The sequence below is a fragment of the Hyaena hyaena genome, unplaced genomic scaffold (assembly GCF_003009895.1).
Source record: "Hyaena hyaena isolate Hyena2069 unplaced genomic scaffold, ASM300989v1 scaffold_155, whole genome shotgun sequence".
In the NCBI taxonomy this organism is placed as follows: domain Eukaryota; kingdom Metazoa; phylum Chordata; class Mammalia; order Carnivora; family Hyaenidae; genus Hyaena; species Hyaena hyaena.
The window spans coordinates 2,174,833-2,196,957 of record NW_024080787.1 but is presented as its reverse complement, the minus strand read 5'-3'; the positions used below and the strand labels follow the sequence as shown (position 1 = coordinate 2,196,957).

The following is a 22,125-nucleotide window of genomic DNA, read 5'->3' as shown; positions in this document are numbered from 1 at the left end:
AGTCAGATGCCTCACTTATAGAGGACGCTTTTCGCCTTCTGGGCTCCTCCAGGCCAACTGTGAAGCGGCATGGCTGGCCAATAGCAAGAAGGCTGTTTTTGAACCAAGAGTTGCCACCTGACAGCAGAGCAGCAAGGAGATGACTGGGCGAGGGCTCCAGACTGGCCCAAACAAGACACACTCGGGAACCCGAGCCCGGGTTCACCATCAGCAGCGAGAAAACAGCTGCGGCGGCTGCCGCGCCCGGAGTTCGCATTCGCCGGCATCCGCTCCTGCTGCGTCGTAACCGCGGGCGCCGCGCTGGGCGCGGGGGTCCAAGCGCGCGACCAAGGACCCCCGCGGCGCTCAGGCTGGGGCGCAAGTTGTCCCAACTGCTGGGACCAAGCCTGGGGCCAGGCGGAAGCCTGGACTGCTCGCGGCCCGACCTCGTCCTGATTCTACCGTGTGGGAAACTGAGGCCAAGGGCAAGGCGGGGTACCAGCCCGGCGAGGGGCGGGAGGGAGGGGCTCATCCCGGCCTCAAACCCTAGCTAGCGTCTGGCCTCCCCGAATCCGGAGCCGGGGCCTCTGCCCGCCGGGCGCTGCCCGCGCGTTCCTGGAACTGGTCTGGGCGGAGAAATCAGGGCCTGCGGAGAGGCATTCCTGCCGCCCTCCCAGCCGCCCGGGGCCGCGGGGGGCCTGGCCAAGGTGACCCCGCGGGAGGGAGGCGAGGGGCCCCCGCCCCCTCGGCCGCAGCGACCTCCTCCTTCTTCCCGGCCTTCGGGGCTTTTCCTCTGGGCCCGCACGCCCTCCCTCCGGTCAACGGCGCGCCCGCCCCCTACCCGGGCTTCCCCGAGGGCGGGACATCCCTCCTACCCCCACCCCCGCCCCGCGCCACCCCCAGGCCACCTCCGGGCCGCGTCCCAGCGCTGCCCTCGGGCCGGGGGCGGGGCTGCAGGGGGGGGGCTGACTCGGGGATGGGGCCGAGGAGGACGCGCGCGGCTCGACCGCGGCCCGGAGCCCCCTCCCTCCCGGTGCCCGCTCCCCGCGGCCCCGCCGCCCTCCCTCCCTCCCCTCCCCCGGCCCCGCGCCGGCTCCCGGCCGCCCCCTCCCCCCGACGCGCACGCCCCGCCTGGCAGCTGGCGCCCCGGGCCTGGGGCCGCGGCGGCGAAAGGGGTTTGCTGGGAGGGCGGGCGCGAGGGAACCAGCGGGGGAGGGAGGAGGGAGCGAGGCCGCCCCCCGCGCCCCTCCTCCTCCCCCCTCCTCCGCGGCTCGCCGGGCCCTCCTCCCGCCGCCTCCCTCCTCCCTCCTCCCTCCCTCTCTAAGACATCCCCGCACGGCCCGGCCGCCGCGGCCACCTTCCCTGCCCGAGCTGCAGATGTGGCGGAGCGGCCGGGCGCCGGGCGGCCGTGCCAGGGGAGCCCGCGCCGCGTGAGCCTCGCGCCCCGGCCCCCGCCCGCCCCGGCCCCTCCCCCGCTCGCTCCCCCGCCGCCCCCGGACCGCCGGAGCCCGCAGCCGGGGGCCCGACCGCCCCCGCCGCCGAGGTAGGAAGCCCCGCGGCGTCGCGCGGTGGGGACGGGACTGGGCGGGGGGGCTGGGCTGTCGCGCGGGGGGCTGCGGGACCCGATGGTGGCCGGCTCCTCCCGCGTCGCGCCTCGCCCCGGGCCATTGTGAGCCCTCGCCGGGGCCCCTGCGCTCGCTCCCTCGCTCGCTGGCTCGCGCGCTCCCTCCCTCGCCGGCTCTGCGACCCCGTCCCTCCGTCTCTCCGTCTCTCTCCTCCCTCCCTCCCTCCCTCCCTCCGTCCGGAGGCCGGGCCGAGCCTCGGCCGGGCCCGGGGCGGGAGCAAACTTCGGCGGGGAAGTTGGGCGGCCGCGGTGGGGGCGCGCTGCGGGGTGAGAGGGGGGCCCCCGGGAGCCTGGGCATGAAGTTGTCTGGGGTAGCCGGGCAGCCGCCCCCTCTCACGGCTGCGCCGGGGCTGTTTCTATGACGGGGTCTGAAAGGTGTCTCCTCCCTTGTCCCGGAGTCTCCCCCCGCTGCTGCCCCCGGCTAGCCCTGGCCCTTTCTGGGTCGGGGGAGGGAGGCGCCCCTGGGGGTCAGGACAGGGGGTACTGGCGCGCCAGGACTGGGACCTGGAGTCCTGTCTGGCACTTGTTCCTCCACCGCTGCCTGGGTGGAAGCAGAAGAGCCTGGCAAAGTGAAGAGGGCAGGGGTATCCAGCACGCCTGAAAGAGGGTCTGGAGGGAGTGGGGGAGGGGGTGAGGCAGGTGCATCCCGAGGGAGGGAGATGCCGGCACCCTGCTTCCCCACAGGCCCCCTGGAATGGGGCTGGGATCCAAGCTGGCACCTGGACCCCCTGGCACGCTGCCGTGGCCAGCCGGGCACTCAGGCCACACCAGGGCAGCATGCCGCCTGTCCGCCCGCCCAGGAGGGCCCGGCTGGCCTGGCCACCCCCAGGCGGTGATGGTTGCAGGGATCCTGGCCCTGCCCTGGGGCTTGGGAAGCGGGAAGGGATCCTGGGAGGAGCCCTGGGCCCCCGGCCATCACAGCCCGGGATCTTGGCTCTGAAGGGAATGCTTGACACTGAGGGGGCAGCCAGGCCAACCTGGGAGCTGGCCAAGGCCTGGGCTCTCATCGTGGCTCTTGGTCTAGGCCAGGGACAGGGGCCGAGCTGTGGTCTTTAGAGGCAGCCATCCTGAGGGTCGCACTCGCCTGGTCCTGGCATCCTGGAGGGAAGGTGGGGCTTAGCTGAAGCTAGAGAACAGCAAGGAGACACTCTGCCCTCCCAGGGCCTTCCTCAGCTCCCCAACTCAGGGAAGGGGAAGCTGGCCCCTCGAGTCTGCCCCCCACCCAGCCCCCTCCAAGCCCTACTCCCTGTGCCACCGTGCCACAGCTGTTCCAGCCCAGCCCACACGTCTCTCCATCCCTCCCCGTGACCTCTGGAGCCTTCCCCCTCTGCTCCTCCTTCTCCCCTCTGGGTCTGGGCTGGGCCTCCCAGCTGGCCCTGGCCCACTCTGGGGGAGGGGCTGCACCTGGGGAGCCCGTCCCAGGACACCCCTCTCCAAGCTCCAGCCCAGCCCATTTTACAACCCCCCACCAGAGCTCTCTTTTGGCCCTCTCTGCAACCAGCTAAGCACTGACAGTTGCCAGAGGGCTGGGCCACTGTTTATGGGGGTTGGGGACCCCTTGGAAGCAGCCCTGTTTTCCTTAGCTCCTTACCCTCCCCATCCTTTCCGGAGCTGCCATTAGTGCTGACCCTCTGACCCCCAGTGCCTGCCTGCCCTTCCCTGTCTGTGACCTTTGACCTTTGGTGTTAAATCCCTCCAGCTGGGGCTCTTCGGCCCCTGAGTGACCCTGGCCCAGGTCCCCTGGGGGGCCTCTCCCTGCTTCTGGCTCTCTAAACAGGGACACCTGCCAGTCCCTCCCTCACTGATGAGGAGGGGGTGCCCCAGGAAGCCAGACAGTGAGTCACCCCACTTCCAGGCACCACTGCTTTTGGAGTCAGTGGCTTTGGGGGATTCGCTGGAGCCAGGCCACAGCCTCGAGGATGAGTGGGAAAAGCCCCTGGCCTGGCAATCTGATGTCCTGGATTTGAGTTTTGGCCAGGCCACCAACTCCCTGGGGTCCAAGCTTGGGCCGGCTCCTCCTCTTTCTGGGTCTCAGTTTCCTCATCTGCAAAACCAAGAAAGAGGTCAGACAAGGTGAGCTTCCGAGCTGGAGTCCATGAGAAGACTTGGTGGGGGCGGGGAGGACTGAGAAGGGTCAGGCCAACAAAAGCCAACTCTCAATTATCCGTGGGTGGAGCCAGTATGAATAACTGGATGCCACAGACATCCAAAAACCTCATTTCAAACAATCGTGTGAACCGCGTCTCCCCAAAGCTTTTGTTGTTTCTAAAAAGCCAGCTGCGAATGGGTAGCCACAGCAATGCCTTCTGCCTGGGCTCCCCTTGCAGAGAGTGCCCTTGGAGGGCAAGCTGGCCTGCAGGAAGACAGAGCTCTGCCAGGGCCTGCTGGGGAGCCTAGACCCCTCTCAGCCCCACCTTGCGGCCCCCTCTCCCTCCTTCCCTGGCCTGGCCTTGGCCCCAGGCGGTGGGAGTGTCTTTTGCCACCTAATCCTCCCAGGGTCTGAAGGAAGAATGTGTTTTCCTGACGACATTTTCCCATGTGCATTTTCAGCTACCCTGACTTGCCTGGAATCCGAATTTCCCACTTGGGCGAGGGGGTGGGGATGGGGTGCAGGGCAGAGTTTGGGGCAATCCCAGGATGAGGGAGGGTGGCGACAGCCCTGGCGGGGGACCAGATGTTGGGGCCGGGGCCTGCAGTTAAGCTCTTTGGGAGGCGTTTGGGGTGGGGCCCTGGTTCTGGGAGGCACGCTGGGGTTTGAGGGGAGGAGACGGGCGCTCCGGCCTCTCCTGCAGCACCGGCCGCCTCCCCAGGTTGTGTCCCAGGGGGAGACTGTGGAGGCCCCTCACCCAAGTGGGGAACTCGGCTTGCAGTGGAGAGGCCCTGGGCCCTGCCTTTTTGGAGGCTGCCGAGAAGCTTCCCTCTCTATTCAGGGTTATTAATCTACCCATTCCTCCATTCAGGGTGATTATTGTCATTTTACATTTCACACAGATGACTGAGGCCAGAGGGTGGCCCTTGAAAGGTGCTGGGTGGTCCCCCCACCCCTTAACCCAGAGGTGGGGAGTGTCCCTGGCTAGTCAGGTGGCACCTAAGGGCCAGCCAGAAAGATGCAGATCCCACGTGCCTGGGTGCTTCCCTTGTGAAAGGGCTGTAGAAATGGGCGGCCCAGACATGTCTGAGGTTTCACCTCTCTGAGATGGGAAACGCGAACTTCCCCCAGCCTGTCACCTAGCCTGGTGTGGGGGACCACAGCTTTTGCAAGGCCCTTGGGATGTATCTGCCCCAGTGGCTCCTAAGGTGGCTGCCTCAGCGTCACCCTGGTGAATTCTGACTCAGGCGGAGCTAGAGGCAGGCAGGGACTCAGCATTTTCAGTGTCTCATAGGATCTCTAGTGCCCTGCTGACCAGCCGGGGTTGAAGCTTTGATGCCAGGACAGGAAAGGATGTGCTGCTGGGGGCTCCTGTGTAAGGGCACAGCCTAGAGTAGTCCCAGGGCTCTCTCCGGGTTCGGACTCAGCCCTGAAACCCCTGCTGTCTCTCCAACTAATGAAAATGTGCCAGCTTAGGTCCCTGGGGAGGCGGGGATGGGGTTGGTGAAGTGGATCAGGGGATAGAACTGCACAGGGGGAACAACTCCTTAAAAAAACCCCAACGGTGCCTCCAATGGCCCAGTGAACTTTGCAGGTGTTGACATCTGTCACCTGAAATTGCATAATCTGGTGAGGAAGATCCTGCTCCCTGTTTCACAAATGAAGAGACTGAGCGTAGGATGGAAAAGGGCCAGTGGGCATCTGGGCCCGAGTTCCCGGGTAGCAATGGCTGGGGGAGGGCTATCTGGTGGCCAGTTTCCCAGCCTGAGATGAGAGGGGACCCTGCTGTTGAGGGGAGCCGAGGCAGGCCCCAGCAGCTGTGGACACAGGGCCCAATCCTCCACTCTTTCCAGGCACCCTTCTGCCCTTAGCTTCACATGGCTCCATCGGGGAGGTGAGGTCTGGCCCAGCTCCATGGGAGTCCCTGGCCCTTCTTCCCATTCCAGTTCTGGTGCTATGGGACCCTCCCGGGGTGGGGTCCTCCACACAGCTGGTCCCCAGGGAGCCCCAGAGGCCTGACCTCCCATCCTGGCAAGGATGCTTGTCTCTAAGCTCCCTCTGGCTGGGCAGGGCAGAGGCTTTGGCTCTGGGCATCTTGAGGGATGGGAGCTCTGAACTTCTGATCTTTCTCCCCCTCCCAGATGGGATGGAAGGTTCTGGTTAACTGGTGGTCAGGCTGGGAGGAGCCTGGGGGGCACAGGGATGTGAAGTGATTCCAGTGTCGGGTGGGAGGGGGACTTCCCATCTTCTCCAGATGCCCCTGGTGGGGGATGGGCTGAGGGACGGGGTGAGGGGAGAGGCTGGGGCTTCCTCAGGCCCTTTGTCTTCAGTGCCTGGGAAGCCAGGTAGTACTTGCCACAGGGAGGGCCCTGCTGTGGAGCATGTGACATGTGTGTGCACACGTACTCCTGCCTTGGCAGATGGCTGTCTGGGGAGGGGACTGACCCAGCCCCTGGCCCCCTCCTCCAGGCATGGCCAAGGGCGGGTGGGAGGCTACAGAGGCCCCAGGAGACTGCTGAGCTGCCTGAGTCAGCCCTGGGAAAACAATCCTGCCCAGCTGACAAGGGTCTTGTCTCCTTTGCACAAATGTACTCATGGGCTAGTGCCCTGCTGGGACCCTGGGAGTGAGGAGGCTGCCGGTGGGGGCTGGTTGTGTGTGGGGGGTGGTACTGAAACTCACAGATGTGGGGGCTTGGCCTGGGGTCACTTGGGGTCAGGGAGGGACAGAGGGGGACTGGAGCCTAAGACTGTCTGGCCCTGGCCTCTGACATGTCAGTTCAACCTGGGAATCCCCTCAGCTCCACTCCTGTCCGCCCTCACGCCCACCCCCACCCCGTGCGTGGGCATGAGGGCATGAAGTGGGGGCAGCCGCGTCTGGAGGAAGCCTCTCCCTCCCTTCTCCCCGTCGTCCATCTGGGTCTGGCTGGCAAGTACCAGCCTGCCTGAGCCATTTCTCCCCTGGGCTACTCCCTCCTGCGTCCAGAGCCCCCCAGCCCCCATCTCCACACTTGCAGGCTGACTGACCCTGAGCTGCGATGTCCTCCTCTCCCTAGGCTGTGGGGCCCTCCATTGTCCTGTCTGTTCTAAAGTCCGCCCCCCCCCCCCCAGTACTGCTGGCTGTCTGCCTGCCAGCCACACCCTCTTTCAGGCCAGGCCCCCAGCACCACCTCAGGACACCTAGTGGTCACCCTACGAGCAGACATGGGCCCAAAGGAGGCCAGGCCTCCTACTCAGTGGGTGTTTCCTTTTGGGTTTGGAGACTGCCCCCAGCTTGTGGACTTGCTCTGCTGCCCAGAGTGAACAAGCAGGGGAGGGGCCAGGGTGGCAGGGAGGAGATGGAGTCCAGAGTTCAGGGCAGGGCCCCTGCTGAGCCTGGTCGCCTGCAGCTCCGGGGTGGGTTCTACGCCAGCACCGCACCGGGCGGAGGTGGCAGCAGAGAAGCTGGGGGGGCTGGGCCTTCCAGTCACCCCCCTGAGCCAGCGCAGTGCTGGTACCCCATCCTTGTCCAGGTCTGCTCCTGGGTCCTTTGCCCTGCACAGCGAGGAGGAACCCTCTGTCGAGGCCCAAGCGCTGCCCCTCACCTTGACCTTGGGCCAGCCACTTCCTTCTTTGGGCCTCAGCCCCTCCATACCTACCCACCTCACCTGGCTCGTGGGCACCACAAATGGATTCATTCACTCAGCAGACAGTCACTGAGTGCCAGGTGTTCAGGAAGAGCAGAGGGCAGGTATGTTGGTGCTGTTCAAGGAGTGGCTAGGGTGCTGGAGCTCCTGGATGGGGAAACTGAGGCTCAGAGCCTTGCGCACATCAGACTGGGGCAGGCCTGTTTTCTGGCTCTGCGCCCCCAGCACTTTGAATCCCTGTCCATTTCCTGCTGGCAGAGCAGTGAGCTCAGTGTGGGGGCCGTGGGAAATAGCGCGGTGGTCTGTCTGCTCCATGAGGCCACCACCTGCTCTAGGACTCCCTTCTTGGAATGAGGCTCTGAGTGACAGGTGCAGGGGTGAGTGCCTGGGGCCAAAGGCCCAGGGGCAGTGTGGATGACACTGTGTGTGTGGGCCCAGGCACCCAAGGTGTACTCCAGCGCTGTTCACATTGGGACGCCTGAGTGGCTCAGTCATTTGGGCGTCTGACTTCAGCTCAGGTCATGATCTCACGGGTTTGTGAGTTCAAGCCCCTCCATTAGTGCAGAGCCTGCTTGGGATTATCTGTCTCCCTCTCTCTCTCTGCTCCTTCCCCCACTCACGCTCTTTCTCTCAAAATAAACTTAAAAAAGAAAAAAAAAAAGCTGGTGACATTGTGGCATTAGTGAGGACTTGGACCCCAGATGAGTGTGGCAGGCAGCACAGGGCCGCTGCAGGGCTGGCATGTTTCCCTCAGTAGCCTGGGGACAGAAGTAGGTCTCTGCTCAGCTGTCAGGCACCTGGAAGAACAGCCCATGTACAGCTGCAAGACTTGAGGCCGGTGAGGGTGCCTCGGGCAGGACTTGCTGCAGGAGGGGGTAGAAGGGGAGTGGTAAGCTGGAGGAGAACATGGGAATGTGGAAGGTTGTCACCAGGACCTGGCACCCAGGAGGTGAGCAAGCACTGAGCTCGTGGGAGAAAGGAAATCCTGAAAAAGGAGGTGCTGCAGGGGAGAGCTTGGGGGCAAGAGCCTCTGGGCTGGAAAAAAAGAGGGTACTTTCTGGGTGGAACACTCCATGGCTCCCCAGTGCCCTCCAGGTCCTGGCCCAGCCTCCTCCTTGGGCCTCCTCTTCTGAGTGAGGCAGGTTTGCTGAAGGTCATCACCGCACCCCCCCTCCCCCCTCCCCAGACCTGGCCTCTGCAGCATTGGGCCCAAAATGAGTGTAGGCTTTAGAGTCCGGAAGTGAACCCCAAGATGTGCTCCTTATAAGCTCTGTGACCTTGGCAAATGACTGAAGCTCTCAAAGCCTCCATTTCCCCCTCTGGGAAATGGGCAGAGTGATACCTAATTTGCAGGGTCAGGAGGATGAATGAAGATGGTGAGCGAGAGGCAGACCGGCCTGTCTGGCCCTCAGAACCAGTTAGAGGGCGCCTGGGTGGCTCAGTAGGCTAAACATCCAACTTTGGCTCAGGTCACCATCTTACAGTTCATGAATTTGAGCCCCGCATCGGGCTCTGTGCTGACAGCTCAGAGCTTGGAGCTGCTTTGGATTCTGTGCCTCGCTCCCTCTCTCTCTCGTCGCTACCCTGCTTGTGCTCTCTCTCTCAGAAATACTAAATGAATAAACTAAAAAAAAGGACATGATTCTCCGACTCCCCCAGCACTTCACCCCATGTCCTCAGTGCACAGGCGCAGCCCACCCCAAGCCTGCCCCCACTGAGGTCGGGGCACCCTTCGTTCTCGATCACCTGTGGGCCCCCAGGACTGAGTGGGGTGGAGGGCCTGGTGCTGGAATGCATAACTGAGCGATGGGGTAAATGAGGCGGAGGGAGGGAAGGGCCAAAGTCCAGAACCCGCCTTGCCTGCCTCTGCCCAGAGCTGGAAGGTGCTGCCCAGTAGGGCTAGTACTCGTCCCAGGGGAGCGGGAGGGGGGGCCATGGGCAAGAGCCCCCCGGACTCTGGGAGGTGCTCAGTGGGTTGTCTTGCAGCCAGACTCCAATGGGAAAGTGCAGGGTTTCGGGCCCTTTGGGGCCTGGGCCTCATCCCTGCTGCTCCTCCTCACTCCTGGGTCCCAGCCCCTGACGCCGGTCATGTGCAGCGTCCTGTGTGTACAGTGTTTGAGCACGGCTGTGACACGCATGCATATGCCTGTATGTCGGGGTGCAGTGGGTGCCTGTCAATGTTCTGTGGAACACTGGCCATTGTCTTTGCTGGCTCCAGAGGGTTCTGGCGGGGTGCCCGGCCCTGCATGCCCCCCATGAGTGGCAGTGCTGCCTGGCAGGGCCTTGCCCGCACCTGCCTCGGCCTCAAAGGGTGTGTGTCCCTGTCGGGCTCCCCCCGACCCCATGTCAGCCCCTCCCAGGGATCTGGGCAGCCTGGGCCCAGCCCTTCCCTTCCCAAACCCGAGGGCGGGCGTGGGGGCTGCTTGGCGGGTTCGCCTCTGGCTGAGGCCCAGGTGCAGGCAGTGCTCATAGCCCCACGCGCCCCCGCCACCCTCACCCCACAAGCTGGGCAGACAGGAAAATACCAGACATAGTTGTGCAAAGGTGGCTGCAGGCGGGCAGGCAGTAGGGGGTGGAGGCCGCTGGGATGGGGGCCTAGGAGCCACCATGCCTCCGGGAGGCCTCTGCCAGGCTGGCTCTCGCAGCTGGGCGGGCAGGCACATCTATGGGAGCGTGCATGTGTGAGCCATGCTCCCCCCCCCCCCCGCCTGGTGGCACTGGGGAAGGAAGTGCATCTCCTGAGAAGCCAGGACTGGTGAGGGGCATTGCGGGTGGGGAGCCAGCTGGGATGGGGGCCTAGGAGCCACCATGCCTCCGGGAGGCCTCTGCCAGGCTGGCTCTCGCAGCTGGGCGGGCAGGCACATCTATGGGAGCGTGCATGTGTGAGCCATCCCCCCCCCCCCCCCCGCCTGGTGGCACTGGGGAAGGAAGTGCATCTCCTGAGAAGCCAGGACTGGTGAGGGGCATTGCGGGTGGGGAGCCAGCTGTGAGCCTTCCAGCTTCAGCACTGCCTAAACTACATGGGTGACCTTGGCAGGCCAAGTTATTGCATGGGGCACCCCCAGCCCAGAGCTAGGAGCAAGAGTCCTCAGGGCTACTGGTTGCTGGTACCTCCTGTGTGCCAAGTGCTGGGCCAAGCTCTTCCTGCAGGGCGTCCTGAGTCCCCACCTTCCCTAGTGAGCTGGCACCTTATACCGCTACCTGTGTTTCTGCCCAAGGCCCAGAGGGGGTAACGGACCCATCTGAGGCCCCAAAGCCAGGGGTGGGAGTTCAGGGGACTGGGACCAGCTAGCCTGGCTCTGGGTAGCGCTATCTAAACATGCCCGAGTGGAGGATCCTGGCACACACCCCTATTCAGGTGCTGCCCAGCTGAGGGCTTTCTTGAGGCCCCCATAGCTCAGGGCAGAGAGCTCATCCCTGGCTGGGTCACCTGTGGCGCTTGCACTCCCACCTGGGTGGGGTTTGCCCACCCAGGGGAACCTGGGGAGGCCCCATGGGGGCGCTGGGGAGTTGTGGAGGGGGCTGGCTGAGGGACCATCTTGGGAGGGGGGAGGGGCCTGCCTCCTGAGTGAGGTTCCCAGGGAGGGCAAACCCCTTGCTCCTTCAGGAAGCACTGGCTGCTCTGGCCCCTCCCCTGGATCGGGGGGGGGGGGGGGCAGGGGGGCTGCCCCTTCCAGGGCTGCTCACGGCCTCTCCAGGGCCTCCCTCATCTCTTGGATGCAGTCGGGCTCTGGAAGGTGGCTAGGGTCAGCTGTGGCCACTGCACAGGACCGCAGAGAGGAGGCCTGAGGCTTTCTGAGAGGCACAAGCTTATTTAGTTGCACCTTAAAATGAAGGACACGCAGGCCCAGGTGAGAGTGAGCGTGCAGCGTCTGTGGGTACAGTGGGGAGGATCAGCACCCCCACTCAGCTGTCCTCACAGCTCTAGACTAGCCAGAGGCTGGAGGTTTCAGCCACGGTGACAGTTAATTCAGCAAGTCTGATCAAGTACCTGCTATGTGCCCAGCACTGTTTTAACTGCTGAATATTACATAATAATGGGAAACATTAAGAAACCATAGGATGTGTGTGCATCATTACCCAAAACCCAATGAGGGGTGCCTTACTTATTACTGTCATCCCATTTTAGAGGTGAGGACAATGAAGCTCAGATGGGGAGGTGACTTGCCCCAAGTCACATGGGCAGGAGCCCCAGGTGGTCTGACCCACACTTGGAGCCCTGCCCTGCTGCCTGGTCAGGAAGCAGGGTGCTGAGAGGATGGGACCTGCCCCACCCCGCCCCTGCCCCCGCTGCTGGGCTGCCAGGAGGGTGGAGCTCTTGGCCAGAGCAGGGAGGGAGCCAGAGCAGTTCCCAGGAATGTGGGGCCGTTTGCTTTGGCAGCATATCTGCCCTCTGCTCTCCAAGCCTCTCTGTGCCCCCCCCCCCCCCGCCGGAGTTGGCCCCTCCAGCGCCCACCCACTGCTGCTGCCCCTCCTAGGCTCTGTACCTAGCTCCCACAAACCCCTGGGCAGGGAGGGGGTGCCAAGCTGGAGCACCTTTGCCTTGCTCCTGCCTCCCCTCCATCCATGGGCACAGGAGGGGCCAATAGTGAACGTGGCTTCTGGACTCACCTGGGCTAGAAATAACAGTTCTTCCACGGACAAGCTGTGTGACCTTGGACAGGTCACTTAATCTCTCTGCGTTTCAGTTCTTGCATCCATAAAATAGAGATGACCAGCACCTGCTTTAACAGGTGCTGGCTCTTTGCCCGACCATCAACAGCTGGCTGTTGGTCCTGTTGTAATGTAATATTCGCTCCTGGCTTCCAGTGGGCCTGCTTCCCCCTCGAGCCCTCAGTTTCCCCATTTATGAGAACAACATGTTGATAGTGATGATCCCAGTCACCAAACACCAGGGCACCCATGGAGCACAGGGGAGGCAGGGGACTTACTTCCCCTTTGCATGCAATAGCAAGAAAACGACTGGGGTTTTGAGAGGTGGATCTTGGCCCCTTGTTCCGAAACCCTAGACTAGATGGGCACGGCTGACCAAAGGGCAGTTTCAGGACTACCTTGGGAATAAGGGGTGACCCTTACATGGGGTCACCCAGGCTGCTGTGGTGTGGGCAGGGAGAGGCCCTATCTTAACAGAGTCCTGTGCTCTCTCCGGCTCTGGCAAGGAGCCCCTGAGTACTCATCAGGGTGGGTATACCTAGCTACCCCCTCCATCTACACAGGCACCCCTCAGGGCCAGCCAGCCGCCCTCCCCCAAGCAGGGAAGGAGGGGCGTTATCCAGACCAGAGGCCAGCCCACTCCTGTGAGCTTGGTGAGCTCGAGCCTCAGTTTCCCCATGTGTACAACAGGCGGTCGGCACCTGCTCCCAGTAGGGGTTTTCGAGGGTTCCAAGAATTCCTGGACAGCCGGTGCCTGGCACATGGTAGGTGTTGGACGGGTGTGGACCGCCCCCCACCCCCAACCAGTGGGCGTCCTACCCCACGCCACAGCGCCCCGGGTGAGTCCGTGCGAGTTCCGGGCCTGCGTCTCCCCGCGCCCCCGCGCTCGCCCCGCCCGCCGCGGGTGGGCTCGGCCGCCAGGTATGCCGGGCCGGGCGGGGGCGCGGGCCGGGCGCTGGCCTGGCGCTGCAGCTGGGGGCCGTCTGCGCGCGGCGGCCGGCGGGCGCACAATAGCGGCCATTGTCTGGGCCCGGACGCGGCGGGCGGGGGCCGGGCCCCGGGGGGTCCCGCGCTGCCCACCCTCGGGGTGACCCCCGCCCCGCGGGGAGGCCGGCCGGGGTCCCGCGCCCGCCCCGCCGCCCCGGTGGTCCCCGCGCCGCCCCGCTTCCTCCAGCTCCCTGGGCTCTAATTAGTTCCTTGCGCAGCTGGAGCAGCGGCGCGGCGCCCGGCAGCGCGACCCCCTCGGCGCCCCTCCCAGCCCGCCCGCCCGCGGCGAGGGGGTCGCGCTCGGCGGCCGGGCCGCGGCACCGCTGCCGCGGGCTCCGGGCTCCACCACTGGTTCCGAAACTCGCCTGCTCCCTGCGAGCCGGGCACGGCACCCCTCGGAGCGTCCCCAGCCGCCTTTGGGAATCGGGTCGGGCGTCCGCCTCCCCAGCCCACCTGGTTGTCGATACGGGTGACGGCGTTGGCTGGCTTCCGGAGGTGATCACCGCGTGCCCCAGGGTTCCAGGCCCTGGCGGCCGCCCCTCTGGGCCTCAGAATCCCGGGAGGGTGTCACCCTGGCTCTCGCTTTCCCCCCTCCACCCAGCCCAGGAACAAAGAGCAGAGCCCCAGTTCAGAATGGTCTCTGCAAGGTGGGGGTCGGTAGTGTCAGGGGACACCTTGAGGCTGGTCAGGGTCAGGACAGGAGACAGGTGCTGGGGGTCGCTGGGAGGTGTGGGCGTTTGGGGTGGCTTATTCCTCCTTCCCCAGGAGTGGGGGGGAGGGGCTGGGCTTCTGGGCTGGGTTCTGGCATCCATCCAAATGAACCCCTGCCTCCCTGGGCAGAACCCAGTGGCAGGAAGTGTGTGTGTGTGTGTGTGGGGGGGTGGTTCTCTGGGCGCTGAGCCTGCTGATTAAGGGGGGTGCTGAAATCCCCACCCCCACCTTGGTTGGGTACTGTGCCCAGCCCACCAGGGGAAACACTCCTCTTATGGCCCTCCCCAGTTCTAGGTTGAGGCAGTGTCTCCTGCAGGTCTTTAGAACAGGGTGACCCAGCAGGGTTTAGGGCCCCTCCCTGGACCCCCTCTGGCCTGGGGCAGAGGCCAGTAGGGCAGATGCCAAAGGATGTTACCTGGGCAGCGTTGCCAATGAAAATGTCAGTTTGAATTCCCAGTTTCCAAATCATACTGCCCTTATGGTCCCCTTCTCCAGAAGGCCGGTTGGGGGTAGGCGATGGAGACGAAGGCCGTGGGGAGGCCTGTGGCCCTAGGCCAGCTGAAGGACCAGGCCACCAGCCCTTCCTGGCTCCTGAATTCTTAATCAGCATAAATATTTACTTCCTTCCTCCCCTTCCAGGCTCCCAGCACAGAGGAGCTTCAGGGAGGTTGAACTGGGCTTGTGTCTAAAAATAAACAGGTGGAGGGACAGGCAGACACACAGACAGACATAACTGGGGGAGGGGGGTCAGGCAGAGGGCAGCTCCCTGGCCAGCCAGAGGGAGAGTGGAAGGGGCCCAGTCCATCCATCACTGTCACCCACCCACCTGCCCACCTTGAGTCTGGGGCTCCTAAAGGACAGGGTGGCAGCCTGATCCCAGCCCTGCTTGCATCGCTGAGATCCCTGGCCCTGCATGGCCTGGGGGGGCAAATCCAGAGAGATTTGACCGCTCTCACCTGATGCACTTTAGCTGGGACAAGTCACAGATGGGGCCCTATCACCAAGTGCAGCTGCCCCTCCTTGAGCTCTGATATTAGCCATGTGCTGGTAGGGTCTTGGGATGTCCTAGCAGCAGAGGGTCCTAACGGAGGGAGGGGGGGCTGCCTTGTTCCCTGTGTGCTTGGAGGGTCTTGGCAGAAGTAGAGCTTGTCATGGAGACGCATGAACCAGAGAAAACTGTTTAAAGTTGCTGAGGGGCCTGGCCTGGAAGAAGGATGAGTGGGGATGTGGGGGCTGCCCTCCTCCTTCCTGCTGCACAAAGCAGGTCTGCACGCGTGTGGGCCATTCTGATTCCCAGGCAGAGACAGACACTGAAATATACGGTCATTCACCATGTGGTGGTTACAGGGATGTCCTGTATTGAATTACGCAAACGTGGATTTGGTGAATGACGTGGACTATCTCACAGTGTCAGCTTGTTTAGCAGATAGATTTTTCAGGGTGTGATCGTCTCAATTAACAAATGTAGGGAAACACTTTTGACCACGTGCGAAAAGGTTGCCCCTGGAAAAAGGCTGAGTTTGGAATAAAGAGTTGACCTTGCTCTTCCCCGTTATTTGTACGTGAAGAAAATTACACCGTTGAGAAGTTCTAAGGAAGTGGTGAAAATAACGGCATGAGAACTTATAATAAAACAACATCATCAGCAGTGAAAAAATGATGTATGTACATATATATAATTAATGACCAGACAGCTGGTCCACTTCCCTCCAAACCCTGTTCCTGGCTGGCCTGCCTGGATCACGGTCCCCAGCTGCCCCCTGGTGGCGGCCCAGAGCCCTGTGGCTCCCCAAGGCCCATGAGCACCTCTCTGGCCCTCACCTGGGAGGCCAGGCCAACCTGTCTGCCGCCCCATCCTTTGGACCAGGCTTGCCGGAGACACGCTCGTAGCCGCCTCCCCTTGCAGGTGGCCACGGCTGCCTGGGCCTAACACGGTGGGCGCTCGGCAACTGGAAGCTAAGGACCACTCACGGCTGCCTTGGAAGACTCTTGTTGCTCTTCTGGTCTGGTTCTGGGTCTTCAGGCTCAAACCAGGCACGTGATCCCAAGCATGACTTTCCACTCGGTCAGAAATGACATTTGGGACATGGCTGGCCATTTCCAGGGAGATGTGGCCTTGAATCCAGTGGTCTGCCACTTTCTAGCTCTGTGACCTGAGGCAGTGTCTCTTAAGACTCAGTTTCATGGCAGAATGGACTCTCTGAGCTTTCTCCAGAAAAGACTTGAGGCTAGTGGACATGGGAGCTCTCAGTAGGTTGTTGGCTCTCTGCTACCCTGGGCCAGAGCCACTCAGAGGGGCTCCCTTCACACTGCGGGACATCTATGCTCTGTCCCCTGTGGGCTTCAATGGGTGCGGCCCGAGGAGAACCCTGAGGTCACAGACTCACAGCACAGCTCCTGTCCTCTCCCAGGTTCCTGCCTGAAAACCAGCTTGGGAGCCCCCCACTGCCTGCAGCCATCTCCAACCCAGCCCCCCATCACCATGCACTCCTTGGACGAGCCGCTCGACCTGAAGCTGAGCATCACCAAGCTCCGAGCGGCGAGAGAAAAGCGTGAGAGGGCGCTGAGTGTGGTCCGGCACCGAGCCCTGCACAGGGAGCTCGGCCTGGTGGACGACAGCCCCACCCCAGGCTCTCCGGGCTCCCCGCCCTCAGGTACAGCACCCCTGGTATTGGCGGGGGCGGGGGTGGGTGGGCAGGTCTCGGGTCCCGGTGGAGCTGTGGCAGTGGAAAGAACGTCCAAGGTGTGTCCACCAGGATGTAACCACAGCCCCTAGCGGCTTTCAGCCTAGAGCTCTGTCCATTTATCCTCAGCAGTTTGTCTACGGAGGGACACTGTCCCCAGGGGGTAGCACAGTAGAGCCAGGATTCAAACTAGGCCTCCGGGAGGGGCTGGTAAGGGGGGCAGGGAATTCACAAGTAGTGACAAGGCCCTGTGACCCAACTCCTGGGCTTTGAGGTCAGTCAGGTGAGTAGAGCTTGGGGACGGAGCCCAGCAAGATCTTCTCAGGGGGTGCATGGGGCTCAGGACTCCCACTCTGCCTCCACTGAACCCTGAAAACCACACCTACCATGTGAGCTGTAAGGCTTTGGAAGCAGCCCAGCCCCAGCCCCTTGTGTTACAGAAGGGAGCAGTGGGTCAGGAAGGGGCGCAGGCAAAGTCAGAAAGGTCCCTACCTGCCAGTGTGACAGGAAACCAGGGGTCTGGCTTCAAGTCCCTGTTCAATGGGTACGTTCCACTTTTTATCTTGACGAATGGCTGAACTCTCATGGTGACAAGGGCCACACCTGTCAGGTGTGCAGCCTGCTGCTCAGATGCCTGGGGTCCCAGGGTGGTCCTGGGGGGGGGGGTTGCGGGTGGCATCTGCTTCCAGGATCATGGGGGAGGGGGGGGATTCGTGGTACCTTCAGCTCCAGCACCTCTGAATAGTCTTTCTCTTTCTTAGGCTTCCTGCTAAACCCCAAGTTCCCCGAGAAGGTAGAGGGACGCTTTTCGGCTGCCCCTCTGGTAGACCTCAGCTTGTCACCGCCGTCTGGGCTGGATTCCCCCAATGGCAGCAGCTCGCTGTCCCCTGAGCGCCAGGGCAACGGGGACCTGCCTGCAGTGCCCACCGCGCCGGTGAGGAGGGCGTGAGGGCTCTGGAAAGAGGTGTACTGGTTTCCTGGAAGGGACCACAAACTGGGTGGCTTAGAACAACGTAAATGTGTTATTCTGTCACAGTTGTGGAAACTGAAGTCTGAAATCAAGGCATCGACAGGGCCGTGCTCTCTCCCAAGGCTCTGGGCAAGAGCCCTTCCTCGCTTCTTTCCAGCCTCTCCTGGCTCCTGGTGTGCCCTGCCTTGTAGCAGGTCACTCCACAATCTGCCTCTGGTGACCCCTTGCCTTCTTCCCTCTGTTGTCTGTGTCCAAATTTCCCTTTCTCTTATGAAGACATCAGTCACTGGATTTAGTGCCCCCCAGTCCAGTATGATGTTGACTGCATCTGCAAAGACCCTGTTTCCAATTAAGGTCACACCCAGAGTACAGGGGGTTGGGACTGGGACATGTCCTCGTGGGGGACACAGCCCGCCACGGAAGGAGACGGGTGGTGTGGACCAGCTCTCTCCCCCCACCTTACCCCTAGGACTTCCAGCCACTGCGCTATCTGGATGGTGTCCCCAGTTCGTTTCAGTTCTTCCTGCCTCTGGGCTCTGGGGGGGCCCTGCACCTGCCTGCTTCCTCCTTCCTCACCCCCCCCAAGGACAAGTGCCTCTCGCCAGAGCTCCCCCTGCCCAAGCAGCTGGTGTGTCGCTGGGCCAAGGTGAGTGGGGGAGCCAGGAGGACCAGGGCGAGGGCTGGGGTGCGCGGCCGCACACTCAGAACCGTCCTCGGCCCCGCAGTGTAACCAGCTCTTCGAGCTCCTGCAAGACCTGGTGGACCACGTCAACGACTACCACGTCAAGCCCGAGAAGGACGCGGGGTACTGCTGCCACTGGGAAGGCTGTGCCCGCCACGGCCGCGGCTTCAACGCCAGGTGAGGGAGGGCGAGAGGGGGGGCTGGGGGAGAGGGGCTCCGGGGTCCCGTGAACTGAGTCGAGATCCCCCCATGCCCTCCCTGGAGCAGGTACAAGATGCTCATCCACATCCGCACGCACACCAACGAGAAGCCGCACCGCTGCCCGACCTGCAGCAAGAGCTTCTCGCGCCTGGAGAACCTGAAGATCCACAACCGGTCGCACACGGGTGAGTGGCTGGGCTGGCGGGCAACGAAGGGGTGCGTGAGGGACACATCTCACTGTGCAGTTGTCGCTTTGCGAGTGCCACTTCCGGGCGAAGCCCCTCCCGGGGGTCAGACCCTCTACATCCTCTCTTGGGGCACATACACACCTTGAGGCGCCGCAGCCCGCACTGTTTTTTTGTGAGGTGGCGTGCGCTTGCCCCTCGCTGTGCCCAGGCACGCCGTGCGGCCAGCATAGGCGACACAGCCACACACCTGATTTAAATTTCCTATTTACCAAAACCCCCCACCCTCATTGCACATTACAAAAAGTACGAAGAAAGAGGTAAGATGAATTGTAATGAAATATTTTCTCGAACCCTATATATTAAAATACTGTCAATGAGACATTGGATTGATTTGGTACGAAGTTTGTGGCATCACAATCTGGTGTGTATCCCCGCCCTCCTCCCACCCCGTATGTGCTCTATGCTCACAGCACATCCCGGTTCGGGCCGGCCACACTGCAAAGGCTCAGAGCCCAGAAGTGGCTCCCAGACAGTTAGTAAATCTGGAGGCATTTTGCTGAGCCGGGGCTGGAGCACAGCTGTGGGGAGCGTTCCGGCAGTGCTCAGGGTGGGCCATGCCCCAGCAGGGTCTTCCGGGAAGTGTGGAAGCAAATTTGTGGTCCTGCCTGTGGAAGTGGTCACGGTCATCCACAATTTGAAGCACAGGGCCGAGGACAGGCCATGGGCAGGGCTTGGGGGTGACCAGGCCGGCTGTTAGTGTCTGTGCCCTGCTGACGCCAGCTGGGATCGGATCTTGGGCCTGGGGCGCGGGCGGGGTGCGGAGGCTGGGCTGGGGAGAGGCCCCTCACGCGGCGCCGCCCTGCAGGTGAGAAGCCCTACGTGTGCCCCTACGAGGGCTGCAACAAGCGCTACTCCAACTCGAGTGACCGCTTCAAGCATACGCGCACCCACTACGTGGACAAGCCCTACTACTGCAAGATGCCTGGCTGCCACAAGCGCTACACGGACCCCAGCTCGCTGCGCAAGCACATCAAGGCCCACGGCCACTTCGTGTCTCATGAGCAGCAAGAGCTCCTGCAACTGCGCCCGCCCCCCAAGCCACCACTGCCCACCCCCGATGGCGGCCCCTATGTCAGTGGAGCCCAGATCATCATCCCCAACCCTGCTGCCCTTTTCGGAGGCCCCGGCCTGCCCGGCCTGCCCCTGCCCCTGGCCCCCGGCCCCCTCGACCTCAGTGCCCTGGCATGTGGCAACGGTGGGGGCAGTGCGGGCGCAGGGGGCATGGGCCCCGGGCTGCCGGGCCCCGTCTTGCCCCTCAATCTGGCCAAGAACCCGCTGCTGCCCTCACCCTTTGGGGCTGGCGGACTGGGCCTGCCTGTGGTCTCCCTCCTCGCTGGCTCCGCTGGCGGCAAGGCTGAGGGGGAGAAGGGGCGTGGGGCAGTGCCAGCCAGGTCTCTGGGCATGGAGGGCCGCAAGACACCCCTGGAGAGGACTGAGAACAGCCGTTCCCGGCCGAGCCCGGATGGCCTCCCCCTGCTGCCGGGCACCGTGCTGGACCTGTCCACGGGGGTCAGCTCGGCAGCCAGCAGCCCAGAGGCGCTCGCTCCGGGCTGGGTGGTCATCCCGCCAGGCTCTGTGCTGCTCAAGCCGGCCGTGGTGAACTGAATCAGCCTGGTGGACAGCTGCCTGCAGCCCAGCTAGGAGCTCCTGGCCCCTGCCCCCGACGAACGGAAACTCTTCTGCGAAATAGCAATAATGTCCTCCTGCCCCTGTGGCCTGGTTGGCTGTGTCCCCCAGGCAGACCCAGCCCCAGACAAGCTGGGCAGCAAGGATGGTGCTAGAAGGTCACTGGTGGTGCCCCGGAGGGGGGCTGGTCCTGCTAGCCAGGGAGAGCTGTGCTCCTGGGTGCTAAGGCCTTGTTCACCTCCAGCCCTCCCCCTGCCCTCTCCTTCACCCAGCCCTCAGACCCCCTGGCCTCCACCCTGGTACCTCCCTCATCCAGTTACCAGCCTGGGTAGGTCACCTGCCCCTCCTGCCCTGACCACCTGCCAGCCATGTTCCTGTCCTCTCTAGCCTTTCTGGGGCCCCTGCTCTGGGGGCTTCGTGGACCCCTTTCCCTCTGGCCCACTCTCCAGAGGGAGAGCAAGACAGACGCAGGCAAAGCCACAGAAAGAAGCCACCTTATCCCTATGACAAGGTGCCTCCAAACTCCAAAAGGGAGGCCCGCTCTGCCAGCTGCCCCTCCCCACTAGCCCGTCCAGAAACAGCCAGCACGGAGGGTCAGCCCCTTGTCTGGGCTGGACACTCTCCAAAGTGGGGGGCTGCTGACCACTCACCTGCCCCTTAACTACTGGGCCTTCTCCCTCTCCTTTCAGGGCCCTGGAAGTGTGGGGAGCACTCTAAGAGAGGAGGGGAGATGCCAGGATCTTGGGCCCTCACTTGGCTCGGAGCAGGTGGGACCGGATTGGCCTAGGGCAGTGGCACTCTGCACAAGGGACTCTGGAGGCTTGCAGGGTGTCAAGAGGTGGGAGGCTGGCCGGGGACAACCTCAGGCTGGGACACAGCTCCCATTCTGGGGGTGCCAAGTCACAGCCAACACACAAGAGCAGTTAAGGCTCCAGGCCAGCACTGGCTGTGGGAGCTTTCCAGAGGCTGTGGACTGAAAGCCCTGGGCTTAGGGACAGTATGGAGAACTAGGATGCCCAAGGGAGGGCCCCATCCCTCTGCCCAGGAAAGGGAAGCTGGAGGAAGGAGCCTGGACTTAAGACATGGCTGTTTCCTTTGGCTTTGGCTCTTCCCAATGGAACCTCTGCCTCTCAGTGGCATGGGCCAGAATCAGCTAAGGATGCTGGTGTTCCATACGCCCCATGGCCCGACCCCACCAGGCCCTGAGGCCATAGCACATATGCTCTCCCCGCCCTGAGCCCCTGCTGTTCCCTCCCTGGAGGTGGCCTGGTGCCATCTGGGAGGTGCTGGCCTGGCAGTCAGGACTTCTGGCTCGAAGGCCTGCCCAGTCCTTGGCCACATGACCAAGCACTCCATTCCCCTGCTGCAGAACAGGGAGCTGCAGGCCAGCAGTGGGGTGGTTAGCAAGCCTGCAGACCCCACCCTTTCCTGGACTGCCCTTCTGTCCTAGAGGGGTCACCCTGACCTGGCCTGCCCTGACAGGGCCTGGCAGTGCTGGCTCTGCCCCTTGAAGGGGCTGTGAGCAAAGGAGGGAGCTGGTCTCCTTTCTTCGGGCCCCACCCAGGACCCAGGCCTTAAATCCCCAGGTGGGGGTGAGGGGTTTGAGACTCAAGCCCAGGGAGCAGAGGAACAGGGCACTGGAAGGTGACATTAGCTCAGCATGTGACTCGGTGATAGACCAGGCTCGAAAGGGCTGGTGTACGTGTTGTTGTTGTGGGTTTGTTGTTGCACATTCCAGGATATCAGTATTTTAACAGGTTCTAAGTGCCTTTCTATCGTAGCTTATGTTTTCCTCCTCTTGGCTCCATTGCTGTTAGCATAGAGTTTAAAAAAAAAAGAGATAAGCTAATGACTATAACAATATATTCCTCCATGTGAGAGGAAGTTTATAAAGAAACAATAAAAGTGAGTTCAAAGACAGTTTCTGTCTTGGCCGTGCCGTGAGCTAAGCCACCCTGCGCCTGGTTCAGGTCACCCACCCCCAGAACACAGCATCCAGAGGCCCTGTTGTGGGACTTCCCTCTCACCCTGTGGGTGTCGCAACTGCC

The 22,125-nt window shown here is 62.8% G+C and overlaps 1 protein-coding gene across 1 annotated transcript; it reads left to right on the top strand.

Annotated features, from left to right (window-relative positions):
* Positions 1 to 1,490: 1,490 nt before the first annotated feature.
* Positions 1,491 to 21,997, top strand: GLIS2 (GLIS family zinc finger 2). Its single transcript, XM_039239269.1, has 7 exons — positions 1,491 to 1,522; positions 16,078 to 16,320; positions 17,112 to 17,284; positions 17,790 to 17,966; positions 18,046 to 18,179; positions 18,270 to 18,388; positions 19,257 to 21,997. The coding sequence occupies exons 2-7, from the start codon at positions 16,149 to 16,151 to the stop codon at positions 20,054 to 20,056; spliced, it is 1,575 nt and encodes a 524-aa protein (XP_039095200.1). The 5' UTR covers positions 1,491 to 1,522; positions 16,078 to 16,148; the 3' UTR covers positions 20,057 to 21,997.
* Positions 21,998 to 22,125: the final 128 nt, after the last annotated feature.

Coding starts and splice junctions, on each gene's coding strand:
- GLIS2 (XM_039239269.1), top strand. CDS start 16,149: ATGCACTCCTTGGACGAGCCGCTCGACCTGAAGCTGAGCATCACCAAG. Junction 17,967..18,045: donor TGGTGTGTCGCTGGGCCAAG/GTGAGTGGGGGA, acceptor TCGGCCCCGCAG/TGTAACCAGCTCTTCGAGCT. Junction 18,389..19,256: donor CCACAACCGGTCGCACACGG/GTGAGTGGCTGG, acceptor GCCGCCCTGCAG/GTGAGAAGCCCTACGTGTGC.